The 14,619-nt window shown below is 38.1% G+C and overlaps 1 protein-coding gene across 8 annotated transcripts in view; it reads right to left on the minus strand.

The window, feature by feature from the left end:
• MSI2 (musashi RNA binding protein 2) overlaps nucleotides 1-14,619 on the minus strand; it is a 945,687-nt gene that overhangs the window by 58,064 nt on the left and 873,004 nt on the right. For 5 of the 8 annotated variants that reach the window (XM_082244672.1, XM_082244671.1, XM_082244673.1 and 2 more), the window contains one exon: nucleotides 6,176-6,352. The exons of the other annotated variants lie outside the window; for them this stretch is intronic. In XM_082244672.1, coding sequence (XP_082100798.1) covers nucleotides 6,176-6,352 — 177 coding nt within the window. The remainder of the gene's footprint in view (nucleotides 1-6,175; nucleotides 6,353-14,619) is intronic. 8 annotated transcript variants of the gene reach the window in all.

Below are 14,619 nucleotides of genomic sequence, written 5' to 3' on the forward strand. Positions count from 1 at the left end.
AGAGCTGAATGTAGAAATTATGTCTGTGACAAAATCACTCCTACACATTCATTATATTGTACATTTTTCCTGGGAGTGGTGGATGTTCAAGTCAGTGCATTAAGCAAACAAATAACAGGGTTGAAATTTCTACCTGTAGGAGGTAGTGAAGAAATATTTATAGATAATAAACCTATCACATTACAGCAGAGAGAATGGAAGACATGGTTTATTAAACTGACTGTTGCCATTGCTATAGAGCTACATTTATTGCAGCCAATGTTAAAGAACTCACAGGAACTACTGATACATGTGTGACAAAAGACCATTAATATATTGCACATGCACAGTATATTGCAGGAAGGGTCAGCTGTACACAAAGCTGCAAACACTAAAGATTACAACTCTCAAAATACCCCCTGACCTCACTCATCCTATCCAGCTAAGGAGGAGATCAGTGTAGATGCACTTTTAGACTGTATTAATATGTAACAGCTACTACAGTGAAACTGCAGAAAACATAAAAATACAATCAGGTTCATTCATATCTCTGAATGCATTAGGGACAATTCAGCCTACATGAATTTTACTTCGTCAGTGTGCATTTGGGGGACCCATAAAATGAACGGTAACCCAGTAAATGCACACACAGTACATTTTACTGAATTTTAATCATAAGGCCATAAGACATTTTTTATATATTTACCAGGTAAGATTATGCAAAATGCACATCAACGAAAAAACATGCCACAATGTGTGTTAAAACACAAAACAAGGGTTTTCACAGTCAAACTAAGCCTACCTAACAATATGTACAGCGGCATGAGTTTTCGTGAACAGCCATAGCTATGTATAGTTGCATTTAGGTTTTTTTTTTTATTTTAGTATCTTAGCGAATACAACTAATATGATGATAAGAAAAATAGGTTATTTGGTCTTTAAGCATGCATTTACTATAGGCTGGGTGGAAGAACTTCAAGGGGAGACCATTGCTTTACCATACATGTGGTGACTTTACTGTAGGAGGCTTCTGTGATAGCTTCTTTTAAAAGAGAAGTATGGCCATAGCTTTTTTGGCCATACTTCCCATCTGGGTCTCAGGAGTGCAGAAAAGGTCCACTGTCAGCTGACGTCACAAAGCTGCCCTATTCTCTGCAAGGATCTCAGATGTAGACGCATGATCAGCAGCTGGTCCAGCCTCTCAGCACCTGAGCCAATTACTTCCACACCCCTTCCCAGCCCCTATCTGCTCAGAGGTGACTGAGAGCTGAGCATTCATGTGATCACCCGGTTCTCAGGCTTAGAGCTGGTGGGGGACACTGCAGCATGTAGGTGAGTATGTATTTTTGCTTTTTTTAGAATCTCACACATCCCCTTTAACCTTTTCATTAAAAAGCTTTTTCATGCTTTGTAACCAGAGCAAATTAGACATTTAGCTGTGAATAGATTAATCAAACCCCTTTTAACTTTTTGTGTAGCAATACGAAGGTTACATTGTTTTTTAAGCAACACATATGTCTTTTCTTCAGTAGCCACATGTGGTGTATGTGTGATCCTTGGCCAACCCGTTCTTTTATGGGGAACTGCTCTGATTGGGCTAAAAACAAACACTGCTCAAAATAGAAAAAAAAACAAACATTGAAAGTATACATTTAGATATAACAACATACTACTAACTAAAAGGAGGGGAAAATTAAGTCATCTTGATATGGCATGTAATACTGGTCAGCATTAGCCTACTTGTTTATACACTGGTTTATAGGCAGAAACTGGATACTGTAGATATGTATGATGCAATCTTCTTGAATTAGATATAGTAATATGTGTTGTTAACTTTCATAAAACACTGCATTGCGATGCCTGGGTAACTTTTTGGTTGATGTCCAAAGAACCCTTTAATTCAAATGGGTATATTCCACCTCGTTCAGTAGAATACAAGCCAAAATATTGATGTGGTAGGTATTTTTTCCTTAGCAGTGTCAAATTCCTTTACCAAAAGTGGCACCGCTATTTTTTTAATTATTTGTGATTGTACCAAAAGGGCTCTGCATTGAGACTAAAAAGATTAGGACAATGCTTCCAACAGAATTCACGACAACTGACGGAAATAGTGTATATATTCAAAATGTAAAGTGTCAATTAGTATTGTTTCGGATACTGATAATTCTGGTATCCTTAAACCTCAGCAGACAATAGCATTCCTAGCTCCCCAATGATCAAGCTTACACCAAACGTGTGCTTGGTGCTTGGACCAGCATGTTTGTACAATATGCATGTTCTCACTGTGCTCGGGTAGGTTACCTTTGGGCACTCCTCCCACAATCAAAATTCATGCTAGTAGGTTTAATGGCTTCTGACTAAATTGATCCATATATGAATGCATGCGAGACAGAGAGAGTATGCAAGTTCTTTGAAGGCAGGGACAGATGTGAAGGTAAGGTGTAAATTGTTGGCACTACATAGATACCTGTAATAGGCGGCAAATAAATACAACAAATATAAATGTGCATGTATACATAACAATCTGTTTAACCACTTGGCAACCAGCCACCGCAGCTATACGGAGGCAGGTCAGCAGGTTCCCGCAAATCGCTGTACCTGTACAGCGGTTCACGGGAGCGATCCGGGGGGGGGCACACGCATGCCCATTCGCCAGTGGGGAAGCTGATCCGGGGCCGGCAGCCGCAATTGCTGCTGGGCAGCCGCGATTGCTCCCCGTGGAGAGAGAACAGCGGTCTGCTGTTGTAAACACAGCAGACCGTTGTTCTCTCAACAATTAACACAGAGCTCCTGTGTTCCTCCTATTTAGGAACACAGGTCTCTGTGTTGATTCCATAAGCCCATCCCCACACAGTTAGAAAACACCCCCTAGGCTCACATTTAACCCTTTGATCACCCCTGGGTTAACCCCTTCCCAGCCAGTGTCATTAGTACAGTAACAGTGCATATTTTTAGCACTGATTACTTTACTAATGTCACTGGTCCCCCAAAAGTGTCAAAAATGTCAGTTAGGTGTCCGATCTGTCCGCCGCAATGTCACAGTCCTGCTAAAAATCGTTGATCGCCACCATTACTAGTAAAAATTAAATAAATAAACAAATAAAAATGACATAAATCTTTCCCCTAGTTTGTAGACACAAAAACGTTTGCCCAAAACCAATCAAAATACGCCTATTAGGATTTTTTTTTTTACCAAAAATATGTAGCAGAATACAAATTGACCTATAATGATGAAAACATGTGATTTTTAATTATTTTTTTATTGGGAATGTTATATAGCAGAAATTGAAAAACATTGTTTTTTTTTTTCAGAATTGTCTTTCTTTTTTGTTTGTAGCGCAGAGGTGATCAAATACCACCAAAAGAAAGCTCTATTTGTGAGAAGAAAGGACATCAATTTTATTTGGGTGCAGTGTCGCAGTTGATATAACGCAGTGCCGAAACACAAAAAATGGCCTGGTCATTAAGGGGGAAAGTCTTCCGGTCCAAAAATGGTTAAATAATTCAGATCAAGCATGCATATTTGATTGGTGTCTAATGAGTATGGCCTACTGCATCCTTATTTTCCCAACTTAAGTGGCTTGTGTTGAGGACATCCCTTTGAGATGCTTTCTAGATAATTTAGAATTCATACACAGGTACATGTGACCTGCATATGGCCTCCTTCCAACCTGCATTTGACCTTCTGATTTAAGTAAAAGGCCATTTACACAGGCCCTTACTCTGACACACACCCTGCTCAGTCTGGACACTGGACCAACAAAAAATTCTGCAGACAGGCATTTTCAAGACATCTTTTGACATTGGCAGACTAGTAAGCAAATAAAATAATACAGTATGTTTATTGGGGTGAATGACCATTTCACAACTGAAGTCATAAATCTGCATGGGAAACCTAAATATCTGTCCATAATTATTAGCACTGCACTTGTATACATTGACGCCTAGTCGCAGCTCATCCACTCCATTTCTGGGCTGCCAAAAAACTCTAACAGCAGTAGTAATCCAACAGCTGAGCTTTTAATTAAATAAAAGGTCCCATCAGATTCAGCAAATAGACCTGCATTTCTAAAAGTCTAAAAACTCTTGGGCTACACAGCCTCATGATCAATAGATTTCCAGGTAATCGCCTGTAGCTACAGCAACTACTCTGTACTGTTCCTTCTCCTCCTAGCTCATCGACCACTCCCAAGCAGCACATCTAAACAGGATTGCAGCTTCAAATCACCATGGACTTTCCAACTCTCCTTCAGCATATCAGGCAGAAACCTGATACACACACATGGAGTTTAAAACAGAATTGTAACTCCTGCTTAGCAGTGCTGCTGTGGAGCTTGAGAATGATCAAAGAGCTAGGTGGAAGAACAGCACTGGGCAATTACTGTTGCTAAGGCTGATTAACCTAGAGAACTGATGATTAGGAGAAATTTCCAGTAAGTGTTAAATCTGATGGAAACCTAAATATCTGGTCAGCAAATTATTTATTCTGTGGACAATTGATGCATTTTAAACAATACCCCTAAATTAAACAAAAGTAACTCACCCATTTCTTTTGGCTGAGAATATGCATGGCCTTTATCAATCCCTTGTTTGTATTTTGTTTAGTTCCTAGGAATGCAGTCATTTTCAGGGTCATACTCTTGACAGTGTGCTCAATCCAGGATACTTCCATTGTCATGGACAGGACCTCACTAGAAGTCATACTTACTTGACACTGCTTTTATTTAGTTTCATTCCAGCTTGCTTCCAGTAAATTGTTACCCCATTCCAGTTAACTTTGCCAGAGGACAGGGCCTCTTCTGCAGCCAGCCCTTACGCTGCTCCAATACCACTCACACCAGGACAGGGCCTTACCCAAAGGTAGTCCTACCACTTATTCAAATACATACATATCCAGCATGCAAATAGAGCAGGACTTTCCATTTCTCTCAGAGGCTTTAGGGGATGTAAATGATTAATTCTTCTTAAAAAAAATCACCACATCTAGTTGACTCCAAACCAAATTCCTATGACCTCACTACTTTCTTTATTAAGTGTGTGTACCCTCTCTCTTTTAGGCCTCGCTTATCCCATTTTTAGCTGATCGATGTTGTACTTTCAGACCGGCCCACTTTATACTTAATATTTTATCCCCATTCACATACTTCTTTATAACAATGAAACAAAATGCCTGACAAAAATCAGCCATGCTGGCATAGTAGCTGTTATTTATATTATTAAATGGTCTTTAACCAATTTTTCTACTTTTGGAAATTCATTTAACAGGTAGATTTATTATTGTCTAAGGTATTGCATTTGTGTACACTAATCAATTTAGGCAAATACAGCCAGTAATGTTTATTTTTAAAAATCCTGAAGAAGAAGAAAAGCTTGTATGTGGCTATGGCTAGATACTAGTATATTTCAGAATTGTGGTTTAAAACAAAAAAGAAAATCACAAGAATACAATAACATTATAAAGCAATACTTCTCCATAATCCCTATTTTTGTCATGTCCTGCTCTTTTCATGCAAAGTAGACAAAGCATATCTTTTAGCAAGCCTAAATTTAGACAACGCTGCAATGAACAGTAGGTCTGACTATACTGTTTTTTTAAATAGGATATTCAATTGAATGGGGAATAAATCCCCCAAAACAAATACTCATGTAAAGGAGTTTAAAAGGCAAACATTCTTTGAAGCATTTTATAACCCTGTCAATACCTAGACCAAGTTTTACATTTCAGGGACTACAACTACTAAACTTTGTGTTTGCATATTAGAAAAATAAATCTAATAAAAGTATTGACTGACAGCTGGCATTAAAGCTTAAGCCTGAAAACATACTAAAAAAACTAAGTGACAACATAATGTAAAACCCCATCTATAACATGTCATTTTATTAAAAGAGAAAAAAAAATCTGACATTTTGCAATTGATGAGTAACAGTCAAATTTCATATTTTATAATGGAAGTACAAAATGGTCTACATGCACGTATTAATTGTATAGATTTGCAAAATTCATGCACAAACAACAGTTTTGAAATGGCCTCACTCACTCATGGATTGCATATTATATAATTTTGTAAGGATTGCCCCACAGATACAGCATGTATAAAATATACTGAGCATGCAAAATCTGTACTTTATGTAGCATTTTCTTTACAACAATTGATTATTACCCATTAACCCCAATAAATTAAAAGGCTGTACAAACCTGGGCTCTTAAACTGATCCGGGCTGGGAAGGTGATGGAGGGGGGAGTTACTTGCTGAAGCAGCATGCTCACTACGAAGCATCTGAGCCGCCCGAGGCCCCATGGAACCGTAATCCGCAAACGATAAAGCAGCCCGTTGGTCACCGGGCGAAGTATAGAAACCATAATCAGGGAGTCCTAGAGACATATTGATCCCATCACTGTGAGTTCTGCATTGTGACTCAGTGCAATCAAAACAAAAGTGTCAAATGACAAACAAACAGGTCGCCAGCCCTTGCCATTCACTTTACTGCTCATTACAACACAGAAAAATGTGCAAAATAGGCATTTTAAAAATGCAACAGTGTTATGAACAATTGTGGTGTGAACACATAAATATTTTGACAGCAAAGCAAAAGGCAAGAAAGTGCATTTTTTTGTACACTGCTAAAATTAGGACCACAGTGAGAAAGTATAAAACAGGCAATAGTAAGCATTAATCATTTAGAATATCAACTAGTTCCAGTGTGGATGATGAAGCTGTTATTTTAGGGGTATTTATAGACAATTGTATAGCCAATCTACTATACATGGTATAGGTCACATTTCAGGTAGATACATCTACAATATCTGAAATGTATCCACCTGAAATTGGACCTATACCATCATAGCAACAAAGTTACGCTGCCTGTCGACTGGATTAATAAATCATCTCCAGAGGCTCCCATCCTCCGGTACTATAACCCGAGGTATAGATAGATGCCAAGATTTTTTATTTTATTATTTTTATTACTATTTTTTGGATTGCATTTTGTTTACAATAATATAGCACCACAATGGTTAATTTCATTCCAACTTTATATTTTGGTCCATAGATTGGCCCACATTTGGGATTAATTCTATACTCAGTGAACTACACCCACTTACCATCTAAATAATTTGCGCAGTGGATCTTCACCTATCGTGTCCACCTTGAATAATATATGACGTGCTTACATTTGATGTAAGTCTTAAAATATCACTTACACTTCTTTTTGCGTTCTTCTTTTGTTGATATTATATAAGGGTTTTCTAGCCTTGTTTTTTGTGTTTTGTGCTTTTTGCTTTGTTTAGTTTTATTATACCCATTCATTATATATTTTTAGCTCTGTGGCAGTGCGTCCCTTGAATTTCGCCTCCTTGGTGCTTTTGATTCTCCTCAGGCACCTGGGGTGCGCAATAGATGTGGGTTGGCCTTTTCATACTGTAAGTTGGTCATATATTTTGTAATATACAGTGACATTGCTATGCTTGTAATAGATTGCAATACAGTATACCAATTTTGTTGTATTGTTTTTGTAATATATTGGTCTTTTGAAGAAAGTTGTCCCTGCTGCATTACCCTCTAAAGAAGACTACTGAAGTTGGAAATGCATCAGAGCACACCTTCACACTTGTTGCACATAGTGTGATCCTTTTGGAACATACATGTATCTATATATGTGACTAATGTATACAGTTGGTATACAGTTTTTAGTTATATGTGTCTGCTTTAAAATTTTCTGTATAATAAACTTTTTGTATTTTCCATGATTAGTTTTCTGGTGGCATTAAAATTCCCCCATTTTATTCTCCATTTCTAGCTTACTAAGGGATGTGGCACCGTATTTTGTAACACAAATACAAACTATGGTACCTGAAATGGACAAACTACGGTACCTAAAAATCTTCATAGGTGACACTTTAAAAATTTTTAACGTTTACCAGTTACAGAGGAGGTCTTTTGCTAGAATTGTTGCTCCCATTCTGATGATCGTGGCAATACCTCACATGTGTGATTTGAACACAGTTTTCATTTGCGGTGCGACTCAGGTATGCGTTTTCTTTTGTGCGCAAGCTCAATGGGACGGGGGGGGGGGCTAGCCTAAATTTTTTTTCCCCATTTTTTTTAACACTGTTTTTTAAAAAGAAAAAAATCTAAAACATGTTATTGCTGTCACAAGGAATGTATACATCCCTTGTGACACTAATAGACAGCTCCCTTGTGACCATCCCCAGTTCCCTTGTGACCATCACAAGGAATGTAAACATCCCTTGTGACATTAATAGGCAGTTCCCTTGTGACCCCAGACCCCTCCGCTGCACTTCAAAGAATTCAAAACACCAAAATCGGCATTTTTTAATATGGTCAGTTTTTTTAAATTGGCGCCATTGGCAGCTGAGTAAACCAGAAGTGGTGGGACAGAAGACCCGGGCAGAGATGCGGAAGGCGGCGGGCGTCCCCTTCCACTCGCTGGGATACATCACTGAGCCACATCGCTTGTTATCTCCAGAAAGCCGACCGCCGGCTCTAAAAAAAACGTACCACTTATTCAAGCCAACGTACAGGTATATGTCGGTTTGCGGGAAGTGGTTAGGGAGGATTTCCTGGACCCTGAAACATGTTGGCAGTTTTTAGACGTTTGTGCTGCGAACTGCTTCTACAAAAAAAATATATTGGACTCTTGGACATTTGTTTGGAGCTCCTATTGTTCTTTTTTTTACAAGTGGATTCTTAATCTGTGTAACCCCCTTAGCTGCTGAAATAGAAAGCTGCTGAAATAGTGAGAGCTGCTGAAATAAAGCTATTGGTTCACCTACTGTAAACTTGTTTCCAGTACCTCTCCTTCTCCTTTCTTAAGAAGATAATCAGTAATTGCATACATTACACCATAACTACACCTTCAGTTTGAAAATTATAATATAATTTTATTTCATGTAATCCCATTCTGCCTAAAATTTGGTACTGTTTTGGCACTATCTATCCACTGATATTTTCCCAGAAATACAGATAAACAAACAAAAGAATTGTAGGTTTTTAAATGAACCAACTACAATATAGTTTTTCTAGATATAATACTCTGGATTTATCTCTATTGTATTTACAGGTTAAGGAGATTTAGTGAAACACAACACACAACTGCCAGCTCTTAAACTGGTTATACACTAGAAGTTTTTTTCCTTCAACCCATTGGGCTGAAGGAAAAAGAAAAAACCCAGAGAGATCACCATACTAAACACAAGTGATGTTAGTGCTGTGATACCCCCCGTTGTGCCCTTGTGTTCTGACAGGGGGACTGCCCCTTCCCCCAGAAAACACTGATAAGATCCTGGTCAGATGCTGGTTTTCCAGCATGCCTGTTCAACAGAAGCTAGTCATGAGACTGGCATCTGTAGAACAGACAGCTGTAGACACGGACCAAACGTTGTATGGTTCCTGCTGAACCAACCGATTTCGATCCATCTGTACAAGGCTTTATAATTGCACACAGTGAATCAACAGTCAGTAATTGTAGGGAGCACACTACTTATTATTTACTTAAAATCTACTTTTGAGTTGCTTCCTTTGCTGCCCAAAGGTAATTGCATTTCAGCAGAATTTTGATCATCAGAGAAGAAACACTAATCATGACATATTCCAAATTTTAGTGGTTGTAGCCAGCAACTGAATCACTCGTCTTAATTTGTCCATTTTGTACACTATAAACATAGTAAACATTGGGCAAGATAGAGTAAATTCAGACCAGCCTGTTTACAAAACCAATGAAATATGTACAATGGTTTAAGATAAAGATTCTCCTACTTTACAAAGCATTTGATCCAATTTCTTTTTGGCAAAATACCATTGAAACTATTCACAGAGTAGTAGCGGTGTTTTAGCCACATTTTAGGCCAGGTTTTTACATTGCTTTTTGCAACATTGCTATGTTTTTTGGTCTGTAAATAACCAAAACTGAAAATGTCCTTACAGACCTATAGAAAAGAATTGTTACTGAGAGTTATATAAAAGACTGTTTGAAACGTGTCTAAAATACTACTATACTATACTGTCGATGGTTTTATGCAATTTTATGCAATTTTGCATGGTTTCACTATCTATGTGTCTAACTATTGGCTAAAAAATTCAGCCACTTGACCTGATTTTATATCTGTTTCATTCATCAATAAAACGTTTCTGTTAAATAAAAAAAGAATTCAGCCACCTAATAACAATATATTCCATCTTCCTGACAGATGTATTGCTCCTAGAATTTAGTAAGATCACAAAGTGCACAGTTTCAAACACAGCTCACAAGATGTACGGTTACATTATGATGTATTGTTTGGCATTTTTATACATTCGTAAACTTAAATAACTTTTTAAAAAGACAGTCCCAGCTACAATATGTTCCCGAAAAAAGATTTCAATACATGTTTCTAATATTTTTTTAGTTTAATTGTTTAATGGTTTCCAACAGAACTAATTCAAAACATTGTTTTCCCTATTCATGTAGCAATGGAAAATTACAATTTACTGTGTGCACTGCCTGGCAAACTCAAACAGTGCATGGAAATGTGTCCCAAACACCTGTGTTTCTGCCACCCCCCACACACTTTCATAATTGGCCTGATGCATAAAACAAGTTCAAGCCTGTACAACTGCAGCCTGTGCAAGACAAAAGCTATCAACCTCCAAGAAGCTCTACTTCTTTATCCCAGCACAAAATAGCAATAACAGCATTTACTAGCCAATCATCAGTGCACATGTGTGCTTTATTCTCCTTCTTCCTGTGTCTCTTTAATGCTTGTGCGACTTTAGTTTCCCCAGCTTCTAATTAAAGGTCGAGAGATGCCATCTCCGGTGGTAATTCGAGTGAAATAACACTGTCATATGGGAAGACTGCACATGGTGAGAATCAAAAGGTGTGGGAAGATGGGGTGAAATTAAGATCTTGCAAAAATATCTTTCTTTTTGTTCTTTTGTCTGACTTGTTCTGCTTGTAATTTCCTTTAATTTAATGCATAGACATAAAATACCTGTTGAAAGCACCTAAGATTTTCCTTTTCTTTGCAAGGAATGCAACATTTTAGAAACTTTGGTAGGAAAAACGATAAAACATTGCACAAAATAAATCCAATATCAGACCTCAAGATATCACAACTATAATCCACAAAATGAAATTAAAAGTTTTAAAAGAACAAGTTGAAAAAGGTCTACATATTCTAATAAAAAAAATAAAATATAGGAAAATGTTTCACAAGGAAATCTTTTCAGGTACTTAAGGAATGTTTTTCAGTGCTAGACTGGGCAAAAATGTTCCCAAGCATAACAGGGAATAACTGGCACATCTGTATATGGTAACATTAGACAGACTGATTCTTTAGGCAAATGACAAAATGGCTGGTTTTAGGTCTTTTATACTGGGGTAATTCAGGCAGCAACCATTGCAGTATATGCAACACGAAAAAGTAAATACAATTTTGAAAGTGGCATGATCAATTTTACCTATCAACAGCTAAACGGAGGGTGGGAGCCTAAAAATAAAGTTTGCACTGAGTTGAATTATTACATTATAAATCTTGATTAGGTGTGTGTGGTTAAAGAATAACACAAGCCCAAATCTACCAATCACACCTCTTGAGTCCAACAACATATTCTTTAGTACTAACTGCAGAGTCCAAGAACACATTGGATGTATTCATCTCCACATTTCTGTAGTCCATACCCGAGCACAATGCCTTCCTAAACAGGCATACTGTACAAGGCTTGTAAGCATGCAAGTTTATGTGTAGTACATTACCAAAAAGCCTATTTTAGAAGGTAGTCTGGGCCTTGAAAGGTGCATGAAAACAAATATATTATTATATGCAAGACAGTTCTTTCATAAATCAGATTCTATTTTACTTTTAAAGCTGTTGAAAGGTAAATGTATCACTAGTGGTTTGAAAAAAGAAAAAAATATCTTTAGCCATTCGTTTTTGGTGCAAGAAGGAACTGTTGAGAAGTTCAATAGTGCTCTAATGTGCATATGGCAGAATGTAATTGCTAATACATGTAGCACTTGGTGCTTTATGGTAGTGCAATGCATCTAATATTACCTTTGGTAATAATTTCAATGTTAATGTATTGGTAGTGACTGTAACGTCTATTTTTTTTTAAATAACAAACATGTTATACTTACCTCTTCTGTGAAGTCGTTTTGCACAAAGCAGCTCAGATCCTTCTCTTTTCAGGTTCCTCATTGCTGCTCCTGACCCCTCCTTCCTATCAAATTCCCCCACAGCAAGCAGCTTGCTATGGGGGCACTTGAGCCAAGCTCCAGCTCTGTGTGTCCATTCAGACACAGAGCTGCAGTTCAGCCCCGCCCTCTCTCTTCCGATTGGCTAACCAACTTTTTATTGACAGCCGCAGGAACCAATGGGGCCGTGGCTGTGTCCAAGCCAATCAGGAGGGAGAGTCTCGGACAGCCAAGAGACTCATGGACATCCCTGCACAGAGACAGAGAGGGACCTTGGCAAAGTATTAGGGGGTGCTGGGGAGGCTGCTGCACACAGAAGGTTTTATATCTAAATGCAAAAAATGCATTAAGATAAAAACCCTTCTGACTTTACAACTCCTTTCACCACTTTACTGCTGCTCAGTAGAGCTCTACTGCGGCAAAGTGGCTCTTGTAGGTCTGACGACGTAGAGCTACGTCGGCAGACACTCCCCCCCTCTCGGCGGCGCACGTGCGCCGCCGGAGGCTCGCTCCCGCTGTATTCAGTCACAGTGGGAGTCGGGCCAGGGGAGGAGCGGCGGTGATCACCGCCGCTCTTCCCCGATCTTCGGGGAATTGAGTTTGGAGATCCGCCCGCTTGTGTAAACAAAGCGGGCGGATCTCCTAAGTGACAGGCAGGGACAGATTGCAGGGTTCAGCATAGCTGAACCTGCGATCTGTCCTTGTGTCACTCAGTCACCTCCACCCACACACGTCAGTAAGCACCAGGCATACATTAACCCCTTCCTCTCCAATAAAATTAACCCCTTCCCTGCCAGTGTCATTTTTACAGTAACAGTGCATATTTATAGCACTGATTACTGCAGTAATGTCACTGGTAACCCCAAAAGTGTCAAAAATGTCAGTCCAGGGTCCGATCTGTCCGCCGCAATGTCGCAGTCCCGCAAAAAAAAAAAAATCGCAGATCGCCGCCATTACTCGTTAAAAAAAAACCACCAAAAACTACATAAATCTTTCCTTTAGTTAGTAAACGCAATAACTTTTGCGCAAACCAATCAAAATACGCTTATTGCAATTTTTTTTACCAAAAATATGTAGCAGAAAACAAATTGGCCTAAAATGATAAAAAATTTTGATTTTTACATTTTTTTGGGGGGGAATTTCATAAAAAAAAATTTGAAAAATATTGTTATTTTTTCAAAATTGTTGCTATTTTTTTGTTTATAGCGCAAAAAGTAAAAATCGGACAGGTGATCAAATACCACCGAAAGAAAGCTCTGTTTGTGGGAAAAAAAAGGACGTAAATTTCTTTTGGGAACGGCATTGCATGACCGCGCAATTGTCAGTTAAATTCGCACAGTGCCGAATCGCAAAAAGTGGCCCAGATGTTAGACAGCAAAATCCTCCGGTGGTAAAGTAGTTAAAAAAGATAAACTGCAAGGTATTAAATGGAAACAATTGTTTTGCTACTTCCCTCACCGCTTTGCAAAATTAGGAACAATAGTCTGGAACCTGCATAAAAGGTCCTTATATAGTATCATTATCATTTATAAAATTTGATTAAAATTCTGATTAAAAAAAAAAAAAACAGTCCAATAACATGGCCAAAGATGCAACAGATTGTGTAAAATCGAATGCTTCCTGCTTGCTACTGATGTCATTATCCCTCTTTTTTTAGCTTCAAAGGGAACAATCCTTGAAATTGAATTTATCTGTAGCATAACATAGCAGAAAGGAGCTAGAACCCAATTATCAGTAAAAAAGCAGATAGGCATTTTCGGGCAACATGGCTGCATTCTATTAGTTAATCTCTATACAGTTAGCTCAACTAGTCTCTGTATTTAAAATTCTGCACAATGTTATAATTTTGCAGTATAATAATTTATGTAATAGTTTAAGCAAAAGTAAGAAAATGGGGCAAGGACAAGAACAAGGCAACCATACAGGGATGCACCATTATAATACATCTATGGTTCCTGATAAAGTACCTTCCACAATCACTGACAACTTTCTCACTTCTGTGAAAATGCGCATGCATTTCAGTAGTGCAAACACCAGGAACAAACTGAAGAGATCATGGGATGTAGAGTTATACAAAATATAATTTCCTCTGTTGTTCTACTAAGGAGAAATGGACAAAATGGGGATGAGAAGCCTTGTGACATCAATCTCCCAAAATGTATTTGGATGGTAGAAAGCTGCCTAGGTTGCTTGCAAACAAGAAATGCTGGTAATCTTGCTTTCCTATCTTCAATGCAAGGCTTTTTGTTTAAAATCAATGTATTTTTACTATGGTGTTGAGCCACCAATTGCAAAATATATTAGATCTGCTTTAATAGCATAATTGTAGCGTACATACTGCTGTCAAATCTAATGTCCATATGAAATACTTTTATTTGCTTTTGTGTACCATTTACGTTGCCTGGGGAACTGAAGAAGTTGAAACACTGATTCGACACTGTATGATAT

The sequence above is a fragment of the Pelophylax lessonae genome (assembly GCF_965119305.1).
Source record: "Pelophylax lessonae genome assembly, chromosome: 2".
Classification (NCBI taxonomy): Eukaryota; Metazoa; Chordata; class Amphibia; order Anura; family Ranidae; genus Pelophylax; species Pelophylax lessonae.